The sequence below is a fragment of the Calypte anna genome, chromosome 10, assembly GCF_003957555.1.
Source record: "Calypte anna isolate BGI_N300 chromosome 10, bCalAnn1_v1.p, whole genome shotgun sequence".
In the NCBI taxonomy this organism is placed as follows: domain Eukaryota; kingdom Metazoa; phylum Chordata; class Aves; order Apodiformes; family Trochilidae; genus Calypte; species Calypte anna.
In genome coordinates this window covers 12851321-12874490 of record NC_044256.1, presented here as the reverse complement: position 1 = coordinate 12874490, position 23170 = coordinate 12851321, and the positions used below count along the sequence as shown (strand labels likewise).

Here is a 23170-nt window from a genome sequence, read left to right as displayed (position 1 = left end):
GGGCCGATGGCGGCACCGCCTCCTCACCTGAGGGGCCGCGCCTCCCGCGGGCCGGGCCGGCAGCCCTGGGGAGGAGGTTGGTGTTGTCTCCCATCACCTCACCTCGGAGAGGGTGACGGGGCTCAGGCCATCAACAAAGGCGGGGAGCGGGGAAGCAAGAGGCTTTCCTCTTCTTTCACCCGAGGTGGGACCACCCCGCTCACCCACTGACAGGGACACGGCGGGAGGCTGGCGTGTATTGCTACAATCAAATAACTCCATTGCCCATCCAGTACGCTCTGAAGAAACTCTTCCCTATAATTAATCTATTGATAATTTGCTTGAGCTACAGAACATTCCAACTAGGCACAGCAAGACGTCATAAATCACACTTTAGATAGCAACATAGGAAGCTGATACCTGCTGATTTTATTTAGAGGAAGCATCTTTAGCTGTGGCTGTGTCAAAGAGAGCCTCATCTGACATACTTCAGTATTAAAGTGCTTCAAGTACATAGCTCTTGATTTTTCAGTATGTGGGCTGTTTTTTTTTTTTTTAACAGCTTAACAGTAATTAACTGGAATACTTTTATCTCCGAATTCTTGCAACGTTGTGATAGTAAAGCAAGGTACAGATAAACACAAGGCTAACTATGCTTTTCCCATCTCTAATGACTGCATACACTGTTGTTGCAAAAACTACATCAGTTATTGCGAGAGCCCTCAAACAGCAGGAACAACAAATGCATGTAACACCTCTACACAAGAAGGTTGGAGCACTTTCTCAGACATTTGAGCATACCAGTTCACTAGGCTCAGACATATTTAGATCAAGACTATTTTTTGATTTCTTTTTGGTGAGTTTTGTCCCAGGTTTTGGATACTTTTCCTTTTTATGAATGACCTGGATATACTGGTCATTGCTGCTATTCTGTGGATCACTGCTGGATTCAATGGAAATGGAATCGGATTCGGTTAGAGATTGCTCCAGCTTTTGCTTTGCTTTTGGTTTCACACGTGACTCAGCATAGTTCAGGTGCACTTTCTTGTAAGCATAGGGAGGCCTGTCCACATCCAGCTCAAACCCATCATCCCAGGATTTGTAGTGCATTCTGGCTAGATCCTTGCTCCTAAGAATGTGGCCATCAGCACGTTCCCCAATGTAAAATCGTGGTGCTGGACGAAGATCTGACAGCGAGCGAGGGCGATGGGATCTGTTCCTGAAGTCCCTCCTAAGTTCCTCTTCATCCTCCTCATCTTCACTGAGATGAGGGGAATACATCTGGTGTGGTGTTTGAACCACATATCTTCTGACACTGCGTGGGTACAGTTCGATGATATCTCCCGACTCATCCTTCCTCAAGTGCCTTTGGATTCGGGAGGCAGAACGGAGCGATTTCTTGCGGGACTCATTTTCATTAACAACAAAATACCTGGTAGCATATGGTCTACGTCCCACAAAAACAGGAGCCCCTGCCCCAAGAGCATCTGGATTTACCTGCTGAATGCCTTTTCTAAAGAGAGGCTCCGAATGTGCATCTCCAATATGCTTTTTGAGAGGGACTGGCGTGTAGGGCTTTGTTTTACAGAGCTCACTTGCACTCCCGTGCACAACGCTTGGGTACCTTTAGGAAAGGAAATAAAAGGAAGGAAAGACTGAGATAAACACTTATCTAATTAAACATATAAAAATTAAGTTCTCTGAAAGTCAGTGTACTTTAAGGGTAGAAATTAGACAATCTCCATCATTCCAAATTTTTAGTACCAATTTCAGAAATGTACTCCAGAAATTAGGAGATATATTTGTTATTCCATTGGGAAAGACAGCAGACAACTGACCTCTCAAGTTACATTCCCATTCTTTCTTACTATTTTGAGTATTGTTTAAAAATGCTCTTTATCTGATCACTAGGGAAAAAAAGCAATCAGCTTAAAGCATCAGTTTGCTGATGTCCAAAACTGGTTGCTTTACAGCCAGATCTGCACATCCATTACACAGTTCCTTCATTCTTCATATGTTTGTCTTGTTCATAGAAACAGTACCCTGCACAAACTATTCTAAGTTACACATCTAAGACTGAGCTTCTTATTTACCTTTGCTTGAGGTGTGTGTAAACTCCATCAACCACAAGATTTCCTAAATTTTGTAATCCCACCTCAGGGTAAAGAGGAATTAAGGACATGTTTTCACTAGCACTCTGTACAATACCCAGGAATCAATCTGCTTTTAAAAAAATTCTTCAGCTGTTTTACTGCTCCAGACAGCCTGAATAAACAGCCATTTTGCAAACAAACACAGGTATGTCATGGAGCTGCTGGAGTAAATGCCGTTTTGAAACAAAAGCTGTCTTGCCTGTTTGTGATACGATCGTTTCTTGGTCTCTGTGCACTTGATACTGAGGGAGCTGGTGTTAAAGAGGTTGCAGTTGTGGGAGTTGTGTTGACAGGTCTTGCAACATCAGTTGAGGGCAGAGTTTGGGGCACAGACTGGGAAATGGTTTGTATTCTGGTGCTTTTGCTCACAGGAGATTCAAAGTTCAAGACACTGCCATTCTTTCGGGGAGTTGAGGACCGAATAGAAGACTCCTGGCTGATAATATCACCTCCTTGATCTGGTCTCTTATCATTCCCATCCAGATTTTGGATCCTGGCTACAAAACAGAAATTATTACAGGAAGTGCTCAGACCTCTGAACTTCACCATTTCCCTGTCTGTCAGAGAGCTATGAAGGGGTTACAGTAGCATTAAGATCTAGCCATAAAACTACTGAATTATGTCTTCTCTTTGGCTTGGCATATTTTACTTGTTCCCTTCATTGGGAGGAATTAGAAGGATGGCCTCCCTTCTGTGCTTTCTCATTGCTAAAATCTGAGGCGTGGAAGATGCACGCTCAAATTCCCCCTGGTACACTAGACAGGTCTGAAATATTACCAAATGTTCAACCCTCTCAGGTGCCTACTATTCTCTGAATTTTGCACAAGGTCTGACAGGATTTGAATTGTCAGAGGCGTCTGCAGGTTTTGCCCTTGTTGGTGGCAAAAGCAGGAAAATACCCAGTCCAAAGATCTCAGCATACTTTAGGTATGAACCAAATATCTTGTATTTCAGTGCTGCCAAGTTTAAATCAAGCTGATCTCAAAAACATCTAAAAGAGAAAGACTACAGGAATATTTTTCTAAAGCTCATCAACTTACCTACTGCCATCTGAACCACCTTCTTCTTATCTTCAGATCTTTCCTAAAATTAATTCAGAAGAATAAGAAGCAGTAAATTGTTATAGGTAAGAGGTAAGGATGAAAAATACAGGATTTGTTTTACATTGTGAAGCACTGAAAGTGACTTTAGAGACTTAATTAGGCCATAAAACTCTCTAAATTGCATGTAAAAGTGCTTTGAACTATACTTACTGTTTGGATCTTCATTCTCAGTTGATTGTTGGTGAATTTTAATGATCTTGCAATACTTTGTAGGTAATAGATCAGCATGCTAGAAGTGAAAGAGGTGATTAGGAATCACATCAAACATTCCTCACAGTTTTTGCTATAAGGGTTTATAGGTCATCAAAATGGTGTACAGGTTCAGTTGCTGCTTTGTAGCATTTCCTTTATACCGTGACACGGGATCACAACCTTCTTGCAAGCAAACATACATAAAAGAGGAAAAGAAAGTGACACTGAAAACAGATTTAACAGCATTTCTAATATTGTCTGGGTTTTTTGCAGGTCTTTTCATTGTGCCTGTAACCTATGTGTATGTCTGTCTTCTTTCTTTATTTTTGTTTCTTTTTTTTTTTTTTTTTTTTTTTTTTTTTTTTTTTTTAATTTTTTTTATTTATTTTTTTTTTTTATTTTGGACATGCTCTGAATGAAAACTTGATAAATATTTCCTCATCTTTTTGTCCTAATCCAAGGTTATGGAACAGAGATGCCAGGGCTACAGCTGATTGGCACACTCATATCAGTGTAATTTTGTTGACTGACTAGAATAACACCTTGTTTACACTGGCACAAGAGAGAGCAGATCTATCCTGACCTAATGAATTATACTGGCTTCCAAGTGAAGCAAAATCTTACAGATTGACTTCATACCACAATCATTTACACATGTGCTAAGCCATCTGTTTGAAGCAATAGACCTACTTAAATTTTTAAGTATGTTCATATTTATATGATTGGGACCTTAAAGGAAAAAGTTTCAAATAGGAAGCATTGTTTTCATCTTTTTGATTTGTCTGGGATGGGACAAAGTCTGCATCATCTGTAGTTTATAAGGAAAAAAAAATACACAAAAGTACATGCAAGACAAATGATACTGCACAGAGCAAAGTGAATTTCAAAGAGCTCAATGGAAATATTAATTCCCAGTTGTGAAGAATAGTTTAGAAACTAGACTAAGAAAGACCTTCCAGTGGAAAGTCTGCAGCAAGTTATATTACATTAACACTTCAGAGCAGACCTTCATAATTGATTTATCTTGTCAAAAATCAGGATGACTGGGTAGCTTCTCAAATGATAGTCTGAGCCCTGTTCACAGTCAGAAACTAATGGCCATGAGGAAATGGAAAATTTCTGAGGGAGCTCTTGTGGTGGAAGAGAGATCTTAAAACTTCCTGGAACAAGCAGCACTGCAGGACTTGACACAACAGTGAGCTTGCTCTAAGAGTATCCCAGAATGAGAATTCCCTCTGAAAATCTGGCAACAGTCTTTTTTATTTTACTCTCATTTCCATTTGATCCATCTGTCACGTATTCAATAAGGTGCTAATAAAATTACAATAATGCAGCATTTTTTCTCAGTATCAACATTTCTGTTGACTCCCCAGATATAATGCCAGAATGAATACAATAGATTCCTGTGGAAAATTAAGTACTTACAATAAAAGAAGTAGTGCAGGGAGGACGACAACAGGACTGCTGACGTAAGTAATCACTGTGTTGAACCATTTAGGAAAATCATTTTGAATTGTTTCAGAAACAATATCATATATTTTTTCTTGTCCACTTGAAGAAGGGAAAAAAAAAACCAAACCTAAAATTAAGTTTTAAAAAATTCTAGGTACATCAATTTGTTAAGCACTATTGCACCAAATAAACAAGTAGTTTTATTCAAAACAACTTTGGATCAGTACAGTAAAAGAAAAAAATGTAAAACAAAAAAAAAATCCAAACCAAAACCAAAATACTCAGAAAACCCCAAAGAGCACAGCTTATTCATTATTTGTTTTTTAACAATTTTTCCAAAGCACAAAAGCAATGAGGAGGCTTGGAGGGTGTTTGAACTGGGAGAAGATGCTGATGTGTGCTAGATTGCTCAGTGGCACATTGCATTATGCAAACCTAAAATAGCTGAACCATGTATAAAAACCTAAAACTCAAGCCTCACTCAGAACCTTAACACCTAATTAAAAGAATGTCCTGTCTATAAACTTTAAAAAAAAAACAACCAACCAACGAGTAATTTGATTATTACTGACATTGATGGATTTATTCTAAGGTTGAAATGAAGTCTTTGCACTTTCCATTAGTCCTTTATAACTTACCTGAAAGGACCACAGCTTAAAGATGGTTTATAGCGGGCGATAGCAAAAATTGTTGGTAACATGCATAAGAACAACATGAACAGCAACATGGCCAAGTAGAAATTATTGGATCTGCAAGAAGGCATAACACGTTTCAGATTATACTAGTCAGAGAGAAAAACATAGGTAACATAAAAGGTATAAGTCTGTATCTACCTAACAAGTTCAAGATCTACATTCTGCCAAGATCAAAATCATTCTGCTGTGATTAGAAAGTCTGAACAGAGACAGTTTAAAGAGACTCTTAATGATCAAAATCCCATTTGCACAGCTTTCCAGAAGCACTGCTACAGCCAGGGAACTGTTTAGAGAACTCTTCTGCAAAATCTGACCTCACTGCCCAGTTGTGTTGAGGGAGAAAAAGAACAGCAGCACAAGTCAATTAATCTGCAAAACTTGTTAGGAATAACTGAGTCTCAAGATTTAAAGATGACGTAAATGATTTTCATTTTGAATAAACAAGATATTCAACATGATGGAAATAATATGGGCAATTCTGTTGTGCAATGTAGAAAAGACATGGTTTTCAAGGAAAGAAACATCAAGAAATAGGACTTACAGTTAACACATGTAAGCTATTGAGCACAATCAGATTTGTATGAGCATTTAGGGTAGATGATGTATACTGGTCTAAGAATATTCCCTGACATTTTTCAGTTCTTACATATCTTTGATTAATCTGGCTTTGCAAACCCTCTAGTTGCACATTAACACTATGGTGTTTTGTTTTATTTTCACAGACCTTTGCTGTCAGTACTACTGTCAAATTTGATTGTCAACTTTCAGAGCTAAAATCTCCTGTCAGTTTGTTCCTATGTGCAGAATACACTTCCATTGTCTGCATTTGATTTATTAGTTGGTTTTTTTTCTTATTTTGACTAACCGAGATGCTCTGAACACCTGCTGGTGGGGTACATTACACGTTAATACAGCCCAGCTCCTCAGGTACATGAGTCCAATCAACTTAAGAACATTGAATGCTGGTAGGCAAGGTGAAAAGAAGGCTCCCATCCTGGAAAAATAACTTCATTTTAGTGCTCAGTTATGCCAGAAGCAATTTTAATTATAAAACAACATACGAAAAAAACCCAAAACTGTTAAACAACAGCTCACTATGAGCAGTCAGTCTCTTATGAAAATGAAAGATTGACTGATTGACTTAGTAATCAGCCAACAAAGGACAAGAAAAATAACTTCTGGACTACGTACCAGATCATTCCTTGGTTGTAGACCAAATGCAATACATTCTCTGCAATTTTGAATTCTCCATATTCTGGCTACAAGAAACACAGTGTAGGATAAATAACTTGTGGTTTTTTTGGGTTTTTTTATTTTCTTTCCCAGATCATTTATTAGAAGTATTTGACTGAATCAGTTTCCAGACAACACATGGCCTGAAATGTCCAGATCAAATACCATCTCCTGGCAGACAGCAGGAACACAGTAAAACCTACTCTGCAGCAAAGGATTAAATAAACTAGTTCTTCTCTAATTTACTTCTCTTATTTACTTAAGGACAGAGAACAGTCCTTAGCCTTCCATGCCAACAGCTTCTTGCTAACCAAGTATTACTCAACACAATTCTCTTAAAGGGCTACGTGCTTTTTGGGTATTGCTTCTTGAAACACTAGTTACATGGTAGATATTTATTACAGATACAGCAAAGTGGATGTGGGGAGCAACACTATGGCCCCTGTCTTATCTGAATCTGGGACTGCTTTGAAATCCCATTTTGGGAAATACAGAGAGGTTTTTGCACCACAGGCATGAGAGTAGGCTTGAGGAAAACATCCAATCTCAGCCCTCACCCTGTACCCTCCACTTCAAACTCAGTGTGAGCTGTGACTATAGATGGTGGCTACAGAGAAAGCCTTGATCTGTTTAAAGGGTCTAAGGAAGCTGGATACAACAGGAAGGAGCCTTCCTATCTTCAGCATTTGAATTTGATAAAATAAAGACTGTACTTACAAACTTGCTTTCTAGATCCCAGCACCAGCAATCACTTAAATACCGGACACAGAGTCCACGGAAAAAATCAATTAGCAGGATGCTTGCAACTGTGAAAATCATGTCGATAATTGAAAGCTTTAACATCTCCTGAAATACATATTTTTCACACATACTGAGTCATTCTGGAAGCAAATGGACAGCATATAGCTCTTTTGCATTTGTACTTGTAGTTTGGATCAAACTTGAAAAATTATTTGTAAATTTCAATTATTTCCTTTTAAACTTATTTCCTGCTTTGGCAGGGGCAGTTAGACTAGATGCTCTCCAACCCCTACTATTTTATATTAAAAATTTTATACTGTATTAAACTTCTTACGTTTGACTTCTCCCTCACTTGCCTTTTGTTCTAGATAAAAACACAATTTAATTTAATATAACTAAGCTTTCAGCATCCCTTCTATTGCTTACAGGAATAAAAGTCTGGTCATGATAATTTTAGGTTTTCTTTTTAATGACTGCTCTGAATATTTATCTACATAACTGAAATGGGTTGGATTTTTTCTGTTGCATTCAAATGTTTAATTACACTTACTGTTGTGGTATGTACTTGCTAAGTGCTTAACAATGAGAAACACTTATTATTCATACAAAAGCAAAAACAATAAGCCATAAAAGAGACCTTTTTTAGTCCTTAAAAATGAATGGGGTTGTCCTATATTTAGCTGAGCTTTAAAAACACACAATTAAATAGAAAAGATTCAGTTCAAAATGTCTTTAGCTCATTTGGAGGAACAAACATACAAAAAACAATAAAAAACCTTCATAAACAACAATTTAAAAAAATTTTCTGTTGCCTGTGCAACAGGGAGAGGGACAGCCAAGCATAGAAATCAGCTTTACAAACCTAGGAAGGGACTTCTGCTCCAGAAGATCAAACAAGACCCTTAATATTGCTCACTCTGGAACAAGATGCTCAGCAGAAAGCAGCACACGAGCATCATTCTTCATCTCGTGGCCCAGGCCTGAGTGTGACACTGACAGACACCAAAGATACTTGGGCCAAATGTCATCTTTTGAACTCCGTGTGGTTAAAATTTCTTTTTGCTAGTGTCCCTGCTAGTCACTAAAAGCAAAGGCCAGAAGTGATGCTTGGGAATCCATAGGGAAACAAAAAGTGTCACATCAAGTGTGCAGATTTTCTGCAACCTTGCTGTGGGAACCTGCCTGCTTGGCACTGACAGTGTGGCTTTTAACCTTTCTTGATGTCCTGTTTCTCTCTGAAAAAGTGAAGAACACTTGATTCTCTAGTGATGTACTAAGGCAGAATGAATGGAGCACACAGAGATATTGTCCAAATGACAAAGAACATGATTCTCAAGCTTGGCTTGGGCCTGCATCCCCATCTATCCAGGCATCAATCTGAATCTGTACAGGGTGTGTGTCACTGTCCATGCATTTTTATAGTCACATTTCTCTGTACAGCTTTAACAGGGTGCATCTTATTAAAATAGGATCAGTATCTACACATCTGTAGAGATCTGCTTGTGCAGAGCTGGAGACAGAGATAAAAGCCTGGCAGAAGAACATTTTTACACTAACACATTGTAGGTACAGAACAAAGCACAAAGCTTGCATCTATGACCAAATAATTTTACAGAGTCTTTTCTCTTTTTACACAATCCTTAGATAAATTCTGGAATATATACAACAGAAATCTCTAAAACTGAACCCAGCACAACATGATTTTAATTTTTTGTGAAATATAGATTAGGAATAAATTGATGATATAATAAAACAGTTACATACTTGACCAACATACGTTTCCCAGCACTGATCCTGTGAGTTTTGGGTGTTATGGTTCAAGAAATCTGTTTTGTTAACCAGTGCATCAGAGACTGTAAAGCCTTTAACTTGACTCCCTTCCAACGTGAAAATGCCATCACTCTTATTTTGCAAAGGAGGAATTGTTGTAGAAAAATTATCTTCTTTTGAAAGAGTTTTGGTTCCTGAGAAGGTGGTAGAGTTACCTGCATTGTTGTTAACATTAGAGTCCTGAAATAATAAGAGTCCCAAAAACTACTTTTTCAACTGTACATACAAGCAGATGCAAAGTACACAATCAGAGTCATTGCTGTGTTTATTTTCAAGCAGCAGTTAAGTGACTATTAAATAGCTATCAATGTACAGATGCACATGAAACTCATGAGGATGGTACTGAAACCTGCTTTATGAAAGCTGGAAATACTTGTCATGAAATGTTGGCTTTTTTTTTTTTTTTTTTTAAGTTATTAAGAAAAGCACAGAAATCTGTTTACTGTGATGGCTTAGAAATCAAATGGATGCAATTATCCCAAATAACTACAAGTTGTTGTAGATTCATGTTACAAACTAAACTTAACTTTACAGTTCTATCAAACTGTTATATGTTTTAATCTATTTTGAACATTTTTTGATCTAACTTCATACATATCACAATAGATGGAATTCTATTGATAAAGTCTACTAGCTTTGCACATCAGCAAACATCAAGTCAAACTTACAGTGACACTCATACTGTTCACTTTGTCCAGGAGAGCAATGATTAAACTGTAGAGGTTTCCCAGATATAGAACAAGAACCCTGAAAACAAGAAGAGTAAGATATAGGTTATCAGCATTGTCATCCCTTCAGCTTCTCAGACATTCTGTGGTTTGGGTGGACTGAACACAGCACCAGAACACATCTCTCTTCTTCTCCCCTTTCTTCCCACATGTTTTCTACACTGCATAAAGCCCATACCTGGCAAGCTGGAAGCGAAGAGTGGTCCTTGGGTGATACATCTCCAGAGCTGCCACAAGTTCAAAGGCAGAGGGTGCAATCATTGTAATCAGTGACACAACAACACTTACCTACAGCACAGAAAGACAAAGAACTTTTTTGCTTTACATGTAGAACTTCCATGGTGCTTTGACTGCTGACTGGAATAGTGCTGATGCACATATGTTGGTAATAACTTTTTTCAATATTTCCTCCAAGAAAAGCATTAATTGGCATTAGTAATAACAGTAGTTGTAATCCAGAATTATAGATCTGCAACACCACTCTAGTATCTCTACTCCAGACATTCTAACTTTCAGTTTCTAATTTATTAATTAAAATAAAAACTTAACGCATGGGAAATATGAAGCCAGCATCTTCCTCTGAAATGGATGAGTAGCTTCTCCATACCTGTTCACTTCCTACTCTCAGTATCCACTCCTTCCTCTGAATGGAAATATTCACAAAGTATTCAGTATCCCCCAGATGACACCAATAGCTATTGTCAAAGCTGTTTCAGTTTCTAGTCCACTGGCTCAGCTGAGTTGTTGCTGCAAAAGTAGATTTTTAAGTGACAGAAGAGTTAAAGCTTTGTCCTCATCAAATAGGGGCCAGCTGGAAGTGCAGTCTGTGTGAGAGGAGGCCCTGCAGCATCTCCCTGGCATCCTCCTGCCCTGTGCAGTGAAGAGACAAGTGTGTGCAGAGAGATGCAGGTAACTTGGTATTTCTGGCTCATCTCTTGCAATTTACACATCGATGCACACCATTGCTCCAGAGAGACCTGGGAAAAGAACCCTATTTCTAACACAGAGGTGACAAAGACACTGTACCTCATTTTTTTCCCAAAGAGTCAACTCCTTTTTGGTGCGCTCTAACCTCTGGGATCGATCCACGACAAAGTAGATGATGTAAATACTGCCAGCAAGTGAAAGAAGGACAAGGATGTTTGCAATGATTCTTAAGCTTATGGTCACTGCCCTGGAAAAAAAAAAAAAAAAAAGAGCCAATACAGAAGATTGTTCTATGGCACCAGGGGTCTTTTCTAACATGGGTTTTAGAAGTATGAGACAAGCAGATTAGCACTGCTATCTGCACTGAAACAGTGCTTTGAAAAGTGTTTCTGGTCTTGTATACATACAAGTTTTTGCTTTTCTTCTTTTCCTGTTCTTCCAATATAGCTTCCTTGAAAGAAACACAGCATTATAATTTTAATAGTGTTCAGCAAGCATAGTGCACATGGTTTTCACAGTATATTAACAAAAAACTTCACATGCTGGAAGTGCAAGCAGAAAAACAGGCCTCTCTGTTCTGCATAGCTTTTTAGGAGTGATAAGTGAGCTCAAATAGTGAAGGAGATTTCTGAGAAACAAATACCCAGTAATCAAATACTTGTGCACTTTCAGTCATGTATGTTCAGCTGGGTACAACCAGGGGTTTGCACTACCAGACCTTTTTGCAGGATGTGCCTGTAGAATCCACGTCTCAGTAATATAATACAGAACTGACAAAAGTTATCCTAATTCATGGAAATAACTAAATCTTACAGCTCATTAATGTATCCTTGACATAATTTGAAGTAATTTTGCTCAATGACTTCATGAGAATACACCAACTTTGGGAAATAAATTACTTTTTATGAAAACCACATCTGTTCTTCAATTTTAAATGGAAAACATCTGTATTGAAAACAATTTGGCAAGATGAAACAAATGAGTGTTTTCACATTTTTAACATGAACTTGATTCTCTTAATCAATCAAATTATATTACAAACAAGTTTGCTTCTAGTTCTTCACATACAGGGGCATTAAATTAAACTTCTGAAGAACAGAATGGCCTTGCTGGGACAGAATGAAAGTGTCAGCAAGTATGATGTAACTGCAGTACCACACAGAGATGTGATAGCAGCCCTCCCCCAGGCAATCAGAACTGTCAATGAATTCACACAAAACCCCCCTGAAATGCAAAGGAATGAGAGAGAAGATACAGCTTCCAGATTAACAAATAAATAAACTCCAGACAATTTGAAAGTCAGTTGCTCACCCTAATGCTATTAACTATAGCAGCAGCTTTGCTCTCTGCAGCCTCAGGGTTTCCTATTAAATAGTCCCAAGCACAGAACACTCTCCAACAGAAAGTGTAATTCTCATCAGAGGCACTTGCTAAACTCATTCTTGAGTTCTTTGCCATTCTGTAAAAAAAATCCAACAAATATTCAACTGTTGTTGATGTGTGAAGATGACTATGAAGGAAATGACTGGTTTGGTTCATACTTTTTAAATGTCTGTGTTGCTGAAACTACCAAAAGTTTGCAGCAATTAACGTCATTGCTGGCAGCTTTCTGAAGGAAATGAAACAGGGTGAGGTTCAGATCATGAACTTCAGTTTTGTTCTAATGCAGAAATAACTCACTGTGGAAGGGCATTCTGATGTTTACATTCTTTATAACTGACAAATAAAGCAAATAAATCTCACTAGAGCTGTGGAGTTAAACCTATTTCACTTATACAATCTCCAGGTAGGATTAAGCTGCCATATACTATCACTAGGTCATCATTGCTGTAACTATAAGCTAGTTTGGAAAAACTAGTGCTCATGCACAAGATCCATTTTTTTCTGTGTTGTTTTCAGCCTCAAAAATATGTTATTGTCAAATAGGAACTCTGCCATTTTACAGACCTTGAGAAAAAGAAGAAAACCCCACCTGCTGCTCAACTCACACAGGCAAGAGGGCAGAATATTGCAAAGTGTAAGGAAAGAAATTAAGATTAATATCTTATGAAAGAAAGGGCATCCAAAAGGACATTACCAGGGGAACTGTAAGCAGCAGAGTTAGTGAGCTAAGACAGATGGAAAAGAGTTCATTGTATCCAGAATCTGCAGATGTGCAGACCCCTGTCAAATATTTCAGTGACCCTTGGCACAAACCAGAAGGCAGAAAAAAAAAAACCCGAAAAAGGGAAGGTTTGATTTAAAAAAACTTGGAGTTATTACAAGCAATGCTAAAAATGTCCCTGAATTGCACTGTGCCTGATAAATAGGTATCCAGAAGAGAAGTGAAAGCAAACCAGGAAAAGATAGAGCAACCTTCCCAGGATTGCCCAGGTTTATGGTCAGTGCTGGCTGCCTTGATGTCTCTGTCACGGAGCTCCTACTCCTGGCCACTCAGCAGCAAAGGAATTAAGCTCAACTTCCAACAGGATGCCACATCCCAGATGAAACAATGCAAGTGGTATTACACTTAGGATGGAATTTTTATATTTCTATGTAAATAGGTGGGAAGAGCAATGCTGACAGCATTAAAATATAAGTTTCTGTCAGAGTGATATTTATACCAAAAAAAAGAGGAAAACAGAAAGGACTTTTGAGAGTGTCAATCCTACTCTATACAAACACAAAGGACAGGGATCAACCTCTGTGCTGACCTCTTTTATAGACTGGGAAACTTCAGAGAGAGTGAAGATGATGGATAGCAAGAGAAAGGGCAAGCTGGAATTAAACTCATTCTGCCTCCTGGACATTACCTGATGATGGGATTAATAGAGCTCCACAGATAAATACAGAGAAATGGGATGAATGTACCCTTAGCAACTGCCTGCACAACCTTATGGACAGCAACAAACGGGAAATCTTACTTTTTTAAGAGAATGATGAAGCTGTAAGCAAACACTGCCATTCCAACAAGGAAATAGGCAAGAGGCAGCCGGTACCCAGCTTTCCCAATCTTCCTCTCACGACCATAGTAGCCATAAAACAAAACAGAGTACTGGAGGTAGCCCTGCAAAGACCAGAGCCTTTAAGTAAGAGCAGTAATGAATGGTTACAACAAAACAGCAACAGTAAAACAATAAAAATGGTTTTAGTCTTGCCCCTAGTGACCAAATGGTGTCCAAGTCCTGAGCAGATGCAATATGCTCCTTGGGAATGGTCTTGCTGAGCGTGCTGCCAAACGGTGCTCCGGCCAGTAGCTGGGAAAAAAGAGAGAGAATCTCAGGAGCTGAGCTGGGGCTGCCCAGCAGAACCCACCAAGAGCTGCCCACCTGGGGGATCCAGCCAGAACAGTAAGTGTTGGGCTGTTCCTTGTCCTAAACTAAAAACTCCATGAGAAAACCTGCATTCATTTTCCACTAAACCATGATGGTTTTCTTGCTATCTGTGGTCTACTTGTGTGGAAATTAGTGGACATCTTCAATATGGCTGAGAAATTAAGAGAGCTCAACTGAAACTGTTTGCAAAAGAGCATTAAAAGTTATGTTCTAATTCAGGCATTTTTAAATGAAATATGATGGGGTTTGACCTCTAAATAGTATTTCAATATTAAATCTACTTTTCCTCAAAAAAAGTAATAATTGAAAGTGAATACATTATTGATATGTTTTGGGGGTACTTAGCTTTGTTTGTGTTTAGCTAATGAGAAGAAAAAAATCTGATATTCTTATGTTTTCTGAAACCTTTATTAAAGCACAGGGCAAAATGCTACCTATGGATAATTTAACAAAGTTAACAAATAGCTTTACTTCCATGCAAGAACTAAAAAAAAGTTGTGGCTGTGCAGAACCAGAACATTATTTCTAATGGATAATAATCCAGTGTCTGGAGAGGGATTTTACTGCCTGTAAATGACACTAACAGGAGTTGAGTGTACTCAACACCAACTACAGCTTTTAGGATTTTGTTCTCCATTTTAGTAATTGGATACAAATATATTCTGTAAAAGCATTAGAACAATACTGACAAAATATAATCTCTAGCACTAATAGCAAAAATCTGTTATCCTTTGGCAGATAAAAACCCTCTAATAGGGGATTTTATTTTAAATAATTCATTTTAGATTGTACATTTTAAATTGATGTATGCCTTCAAGCATTTGTGTAATTCAGAAAAGAAAATGCATCAGCAAGTAATTTTTTGCAAATATTAACAACATGTGCTTACCTCTGGTAAGACTACAAATGCTCCTGTCATTATGGTAAGTACAATATTGATTCCAAACAGCCATCTCAAGAAGATGAAGTAAGAGGCAACTCCAGATCCAAAATGACCTTAAACCACAGAAAATAGCTATCTAAGCTACACAGTCTATGAAAGCTCCTATCATTTATTCATGAAGTATTATTTGAATTATAAAACAAAAGAAAAACCTTTCTTACTCACTCGGGGCATACAGCAAAGTAGAGAAAATGTTAACCCATCACTGGGGAAAATAATAATTCCAACATAGACTCATGATTACCAGCAGTGTTTGCTGTGCTGGGTAACATTATGCATCCCTGTCCCTTTGCCACTGAAGCACAGAGCTGTGACCTGGCTGCTGATGTCATGATAAAAGTTGCTTTAATTCAAAGACTCAAGGGCTGGTGACACAGATTAGGACCACACAGCCTTGGGGAAAACTGGGACTGTTGGCCTGAGGATGCTGCCCCATGGACTGCTATGAGCTATAACCAAATCTTGCTGCATTTTCAAAAACGCAACAGGAAAAACTTGACTTTTTAAGTTACCTTCCACTAAGACTGTAAGCAGGAGTTGTACAGTTTCTAAGGCACCAGGAAGATAAGGGAAGGCAAAGATTTAAATGAAAGCATCACTGCTGAAAGTTTGCATTTAACTCTCTTCTAAATATTATTTATTTAATTCAATAAATTTAAAAATAAACCCTAAGACATTTTAGCAAGTGCTTTACTATTCAATACCATGAAATCTTTATACTTACTCTCAATTTTCTTTATTCTCATTTCCCATGGAATAAAGATTACCACAAAATTATATGCAAGTCGAAGAAACTTTCTCCAAAGCTGAGAAAAAAGCAGAAAAATGAGAAACACAACAGTACTGCATGTAAAATTGTTAAAATAGGAATGCAGAGGATTTTGCTTATGTTTCTTTCCTCTTGTAGCACAAGAAATATTACAAACATTAATTACCAAGATCTTAGAGCACGTCTGTGGGTAAGGTGGGCAAAGCAAATCATGTTGAGAAACACAATGTATGGAGGCTACAGGAGTCCTGGACACTGCTTACCCACCAAATGCCAATAAAGATGAGACAAGTGCCCTTTATACATCTCTGAGGGTACAGTCAGGGGCTGTCAGGCTCCATTTTACACCTAAAGACCAGGAGGACCCAGAAAGAAGCCAACAGGCACCATTCAGTTGCCCTCTCCATGGCTGGGGCTGCAGAGGGGGGAACAGCAGAATGGGGCTGGGCACCAGCTCCAGGTAACAGAACTCAGCTGAGCTGGGTATTGCTGGGACCACAAACCTCTGTGTAATTTATGAGAGAATCCTGCTGCCTTATGCATCATAAATTTCATTTCTAGGACAAACAAGTTAACAGACAACTAATTGTGAATTTAAGAGAAGCAGGTTTTCTTCGGGGGAAAATAATTTCCCTATCCAGCAGCAGCAAATTCAGCAGCTATGTTCTGAGTTCTGTACCACAGCTGACAACTCCAGAAAACCTGTGGTTTTATTTCATATGGTCTTTAATTAAATACCTTTTTTTGCATGGTCAGAGGAAAGCATCTTCCTGCACACAGAGGGGTGTGCATGTGCAAGGAGGAAAAATACCTGTGTGTGCAAAACTATGCATGGATTTTGCTTTCTAGAGTTAGAGCTGTGACTTTTAACTATCAACAGAAAAATAATAGCTGTCTATCAAGCAGTAGAAAGTATTTTTAGTGCAGCTAGATATTAAAAACCTCCTATATTTTCGTCGGCAACAGTGTCAATATTGTATTGTGAAATCTAATCTCCTAAAACTAAAGAGAAGTAAATAACATTTTAATGACTGAATATATCATCAATCTCTTTGGACAAAGTTCATTAAATACTATGGAGTATATTTTATTGTGTGAAGGAGACATTTTAATCAAGCAAAGAAATGGTAGATTCTATGAACTACATGAAAATTGCTAGGGTTGCTACTTTCATTTGAAAAAAGGGTTTTGCTTTTTTTTTTGTGTGTGTGTATGTTTTGGTATTTTTTTCTCTGCCATTATGTTTCAAAGCCTTTCTTTTATAATGGTCAACCAAAAAAGATAGAATTAAAAGATCCCCATTACAATCTGATTAATCTCAGAGAAGAATCAATCAGCTTGTGCCAGTTGTACTGCAGATTTATAAAGTATAGAGAGGTGACCATGTGGGAGTAGTTTTTGTTAAAAATTATAATTAGATAGCTGTCACTTCCTTTCCTGTGTAACTGAACAGATAATTTATATTCTTAGAATCCAGAGTATGGGTGTTTGGCATTAAAAATATTAAATGCAAATATAAAATAATTGAGTCAAAGAGGAAAAATTATTTCAGTGTCAAAGGACTAAAAGTATTGTAAAATAATATTAAATTGTCATAACTAATAGCATTAACCTATTATCCAGTTGTGAAAAGTGTGTTCTTTGCCAGCTTAAAATACTTACTTAAAAAACTGTGCATTTACAGAAGCATTTTTTTCTTAGCATTATTTTTTCAACCTGTGAGTTCTTAATTTTCTTGATGCAATGCTCATTTTGCTGTGCTACAATTTCTTATCCTTGGTCACCATGCTATTTTCTGAGAAAATACATGAATAAGTCTTTCCAGATTAAAAAAAAATAGAAAAAAAAATAAAGCAAGTCATTCTGTTGCATTTAGCTCTGATTTAAAGGTTGTTTTCTCCAATCTGTGCTAGGAAAAAACAATACAGTTCTCCCACTCATAATGAGTGGTGCTAATTAACTGCTGAGTTATCTCCCAGTGCTGAGTATCTTCAAGCTAATACACGCAATATAGAGGCAATTAGATTAGATGCAAACTTTTATTCATTGTGAACTCTAAGACAAAAGCCTCTGTTGTTTTGTCAAGAGGGGGAAATGAACAAGTCACGAGCCTGATCTCAGATTTATTGACACTTACTGTAGACCCTTTGCATTTTTCTTTATAGGCAACATCCTACTTCCAGTCAAGTTGAATCAAAAAACCCAGCATTTATTTTAAGAGCACTGTATGTCCTTGCATTTGCCATGCACACATAGGCAGAACAAGGAAAGCTGACTCTTTCCTATCTAGGAAAGTTGTACCTTTTGTGGTGGGCTGACATAATACAACAGAGACATATGTGACCTTTCCATTGTTCATGTGAATATAATGCATGGTGCTCCATTTTCCTGTTACCAACCTGCCTTTTTGAATTAAGAGAAATTGCATCATTAGAAGTCTACTCATGATGACAAAAATATTCTTAACTGCTGAGATGACTAAATATCTTTTTTCGTTGCACATTAGAAACAACTTCCTCCATGTTATTGATATCCAGTAATTAGGGGAAGGTTCTATTTTCAGTGTTGTAAATAGAGTTCCTAAGATTAGATTCAAAACTTTTTACTATTATGCAAGCAAAAAACTTCTTTAACAATGTATTTACCTCAAGCTACTGCAGGATTATCTTCTACACTAAAAGCTAGACATTGTATTGTTAGTATCCCAATTGCCCCCTCTGGCAGGAATCAATATTTATATATTATTTCAGAAGGAAGCTTATAGTGTGTTAATAGAAGGACATTCGTCCCTCAACACATCAGTCTGCAAATATGTAATTATTAAATTCACAATAGAAGAAAAAAAAAAAAAAAAGCTTCTAACCAGTGGGTAAAAGAACTCCAGAGCAAAGATATGCTTCTGTGAGTGAGAACTGCAGGTGACTACTGGCACAGAAAAGAGTTTTAATCCAAGAAAAAGCAGCCATACCTCTGCACCAGCAGCCTGGTAACCCCTTGTTCTTGTAAGTCTCCCTTCATACTTCAGCACAATCTCCTTCGCCTGCCTGCACAAGAGGTGGAAGTTCATTCTCATTGATCCTGGTACTCAGAGTCCCTCATTCTGCACAAGCAGCAAGCTAAATTCTCAGATGCTCTGAAATACAGTCATGGACCATAAATTCCTTATGCAGGCAAAGCTTTTTTCTTTTCCTAATCAGGTTTTTACTGACACTTTAAAACCACTGAGAATTTTATCTGAGAAAACTCAGCATTCAAAACTTTGACTGCAGGGGCAGTTTTCAGTTTCTCTAGGTTTTTTGTTTGGTTGGTTGGTTGGTATTTTTTTTGGTATTTTTCTCTGCCATTATGTTTCAAAGCCTTTCTTTTATAATGGCCAACCAGAAAAGATGGAATTAAAAGATCTGCATTACAATCTGATTAATCTCATGTGGATACTAGCACCTCTTCAGCAAAAACGGTGCAGTGTTCTTGCAAGATGCAGAGGTGAATATTCATCTGCTCATATTCAGTGTTTGACCTCAGCAAAAGGTGGATGTGGACCAGCAAAATCTTGCCAATAGGAAGACAAATCACAAACTGCCCAAGAGAGAAGAATCTCTCTTCACTTCCAAGATTACACAGGGCTCTACTACTAGTAGGTATTCCTCATGACTTAAATACCATCCTGGCATCATACAGGCCAGGATGAAAGATGCCAGATGAAAAAGAAAATTAAAGCAAGCCCCAAGCCGATGGCTCTGTGAAAGACCTGACACAATTTAGACAGGTGGCCCATTGAATTAGGGAGCACAGGCTCTTTCATTGTAAATTTGAAATTATTAATATTTTATTATATCTGGCAATCTTAAGGTGTGAAACGTTATTACCACACTGCATGCACCTTTTACTGCCGTTTACAATATATTTAGGCTGAAGATTATGACCAGCTTCTCTTCTCCTACTATGAAATCATCACATGCAATTACCTTGGAAATGGCAGACTGCTTTTCCTTTTTGGGACAGAGTGAAACCAATACAAATGTATTACTAAGCATTACCAACAGCCTTTTCCTTAAACCACTGAATATCTGACACACCTTTTTAATACTTAATAGTCAAAGTATGTTTTCTTGCTCTCTCTTCTGTACAGTGACTGTCTGCAGGGAGCCACAGGCATGCAAAGGAGTCAGCTTCACCTGCAGACATCCCACCCCATGGCTGCTGCCTTCAATCAGGTCTCAGGTTTTGTAAGATCATCCCCATGGCAGGCTTTCCTAGCAGCTCTTCATCATTGCTGTGTGCAATCCCTTCCAGATTACAGTGAAAAACTCCTGAGGCTGGGAGCACTGTCACACTCAGTGAACTTAAAATCTTCCATGGAAACACAGTTACCTGAGTGCCCTCAGCTTCTGCCTCATCGGCCACGGCCGGCAGCGGATGTTGGACATGATCTCCTTCTGGTACTGGATGTTCTGAAAGATTTGCTCTGGGTCATGGTTCTCGGATTTTTCTTCACTGACATCATCATCTGAGTTGCTGGCAGCCCAGCACACACCCCATGAGAGGAAAAATAGGACAAATTAGTGCCATTGGGATCCCCAGTAAACTGTTGATTTGCACAGGATCCAACCTATTAGAGCAATGTAGCAGCAGTGAGCTAGGAAACTCACACAGCCTTTTTGTTTTATAGTAGACAAATTATTTGGATGATTTGCCCATCTCCAAGATATGCCTCTTTTCCTCCCCACCTGCTGCTCAGTCATAAATTAATTAATCCTGCTCTCCTCCACGAGTCCCAGCCTCTCCTTTCCGAGCACTTCCAGCCATACAACTTGTACATCATGCCAGCAAGACACTCTCTATATTTTTCTGGAACAAAGTGCTGTCTAAACATTTCCAGCAAGAGCAGTTAACATTCATTTATTCACTGTCTGGTGTTGCCCTTCTAGTTTGGTAGTGAAAACAATAAAATATTTGCTTGTTAGAACAGGGGGAACGGATGCTTAGTACACAGTCACCCTTTGTTCCTGCTTCCTGTTGAGGGGGACAGGAGATTGATTCAGATTTCTCTGGATGATTATTGAATCATTATTTCTGATGCTGTCACCATGTTTCTAAGCTACAGCTCTCTCAGTTCTATCTGAAACAGGGCAGTTTACATGAAACAGCAGCAAAACTCATTCTCGTGGAGGCTTCGGTCTGAAAAGCTGTGGTGCCTGTTTTCCTCTGAAAAAAATGCTGAGATCTGAAGTACTACAACAACACCAGCTCAGAAGTTTTCTAATTTTATCACTTTGTACCTGTTGGGAAAGTTCCCTGCAATTCTGCTGAAAAAATAGCAACACCTTTTAATCACCTAGAAACTAACCATAACCAAAATCATGCCTTTCAAAAACATTTAAAGGACATCATCAGACCACTGATCCATTTATCCACACTCTTGTCCCCTCCATCACAGGCTACATTCAGGAAACATTACACTCTTTTGTATTGACAGAGGAAAAGTATAGAGACATTTCTTACCCTGCTAAACCCCGAACTCACTGGAATTACACTGGTCTCTGTACAGTGCCTATATTTCAGTATGAGACATGACTTGTGAAAATAAAAAGTTTCAAAATACATCTAAATGTATCTATTTATATAAAAGAATGATTTTTCTCATGCTGCTTTTCACATTACTGCAGTGCCTAAACACAAGCAAAAAAACAAGATCCCACTTCTGTGCTAGATAAGGCAGGTTTGCAGATTATGGGAGAGAAGGCTCTTTACCTGTGGGGTGGCTCTTGGTAGGTGTAGATCCCAGCGTGCCGCTTCACTGTCCTGTACTTTTTGCAAGGTTTGGCAGTTTTTGCTGCAGCAGAGCCCGGGGTTGCTGCCATGGTGGCAGCTGCTGCCTGCACCAGGTGAAACTCTGCTGTGCTAGAAGGAAGCCTTGAGCTCACTGGTCAGATGTCTCATCAGCAGCCAAATGTCATTAAGTAGAGAGCAGGGAGTGGGGGGGAGCCCTGCCGAGCAGAGGATCGCTGCCTGCGCCTGGTGGTCCAGCCCTGGAGAGGACCCGATGCTGCCTGGCACTGCCTACATGCCTTAAAGTGGCAGTGCTCAGCAGCCCTGCCAGGGCACTTTTAAGCAAGGTAGGAAACAGAGTCCAAGGGTGGGATTTAATTAAGAATTAATTCACAACCAAGTTTCCCTTGTTTTGGATGAGCTGTTCCTTCCAAGCACTGTCCCACCACACCAGGCTGGCCTGCTCTGGATGATGCTTCCAATGAATGATTTGGACAGACTGTTGCTATCTTTGCCTCACATGCTTGGGAGAATGTTACTGGCTTGAGCAACACAACAGTTTGCATTTTGGTCTTCACTAACAGAGAAAAGCCTGACATCATTCTCCTTCAGATCCAGAAAGACTCCCAGATCCTTTCCCAGGGGACAGCCCTGACAGAACACATGGCTGCTGCCTTCCTCAGCCCCAGTCCCAAACTCTCTGCATGACCCTCATTTTTAATACTTAAATTTATGGCTTTTCCCTTGTAAGTAGTCAAAATTCAGATGAGCACAGACTACCAAGCAAGTCACTTTTGCTTGATAGTTGTAATACCTTAATTATAGTCAATTCCATTAGTTAGAGGACCATCTTGAGCAGCAGGCAATGACTATACTATTGATAATAATGGCTATTCCAAGAGTTAAGCACTGGAAAACTTTATGATCTGATTCTTATTTCCTATTTCTTCAGCTCTAGTAGTTATCTAGTAGATACCTAAAGTTCATTTGACTTGGAGAATCACTTTAAAAGAACACACAGGGACTGGAGCTGTGAGCCTGTTTAGTAACAGTTCTCACTCTCACTTTCTGTAAGTTCTGGGAATAGTTCTTGCATTTTTATGCCTCATTTTCCATCCTTAAATAAGAACTTCTGAATTTCACAGGAATGAGGCCCTCTGTGCCTATCATCTGATGCTTTCGTATTCTTAAATCATCAACCAGCATCATACAGGCATGAACTTCCTAATTTGCTAACAGTATTTATGTGCATGATGAAATTGATAACCAGACACCACTTTTCTTTTTCAAATATCTTAACAAAATACAGTAGCAATATCTTTGACTCAGTTTACATTTTCTC

General features: G+C 38.5%; 1 protein-coding gene across 1 annotated transcript; it reads right to left on the bottom strand.

The window, feature by feature from the left end:
• Positions 1–762: 762 nt before the first annotated feature.
• Positions 763–21920, bottom strand: TMC3 (transmembrane channel like 3). The gene is made up of 22 exons (XM_030457422.1): positions 21811–21920; positions 20431–20574; positions 19028–19103; positions 16015–16096; positions 15237–15343; positions 14171–14269; positions 13937–14079; positions 12345–12492; positions 11441–11484; positions 11133–11280; positions 10285–10394; positions 10047–10125; positions 9313–9558; positions 7525–7653; positions 6766–6833; positions 6440–6568; positions 5518–5628; positions 4853–4978; positions 3386–3464; positions 3173–3215; positions 2332–2629; positions 763–1603 (listed from the first exon to the last, which is right to left on the bottom strand). The coding sequence occupies exons 1-22, from the start codon at positions 21918–21920 to the stop codon at positions 763–765; spliced, it is 3360 nt and encodes a 1119-aa protein (XP_030313282.1).
• Positions 21921–23170: the final 1250 nt, after the last annotated feature.

Bases quoted from the DNA above. Each gene is read 5' to 3' on its own strand.
- TMC3 (XM_030457422.1), bottom strand. From the start codon at position 21,920: ATGGCAGCAACCCCGGGCTCTGCTGCAGCAAAAACTGCCAAACCTTGC. The intron at 11,485-12,344 runs GTGAGCAACTGA...GTTTCTTTCAAG, and splicing joins CTATAGTTAATAGCATTAGG to GAAGCTATATTGGAAGAACA. The intron at 9,559-10,046 runs GTAAGTTTGACT...TTATTATTTCAG, and splicing joins TGAACAGTATGAGTGTCACT to GACTCTAATGTTAACAACAA.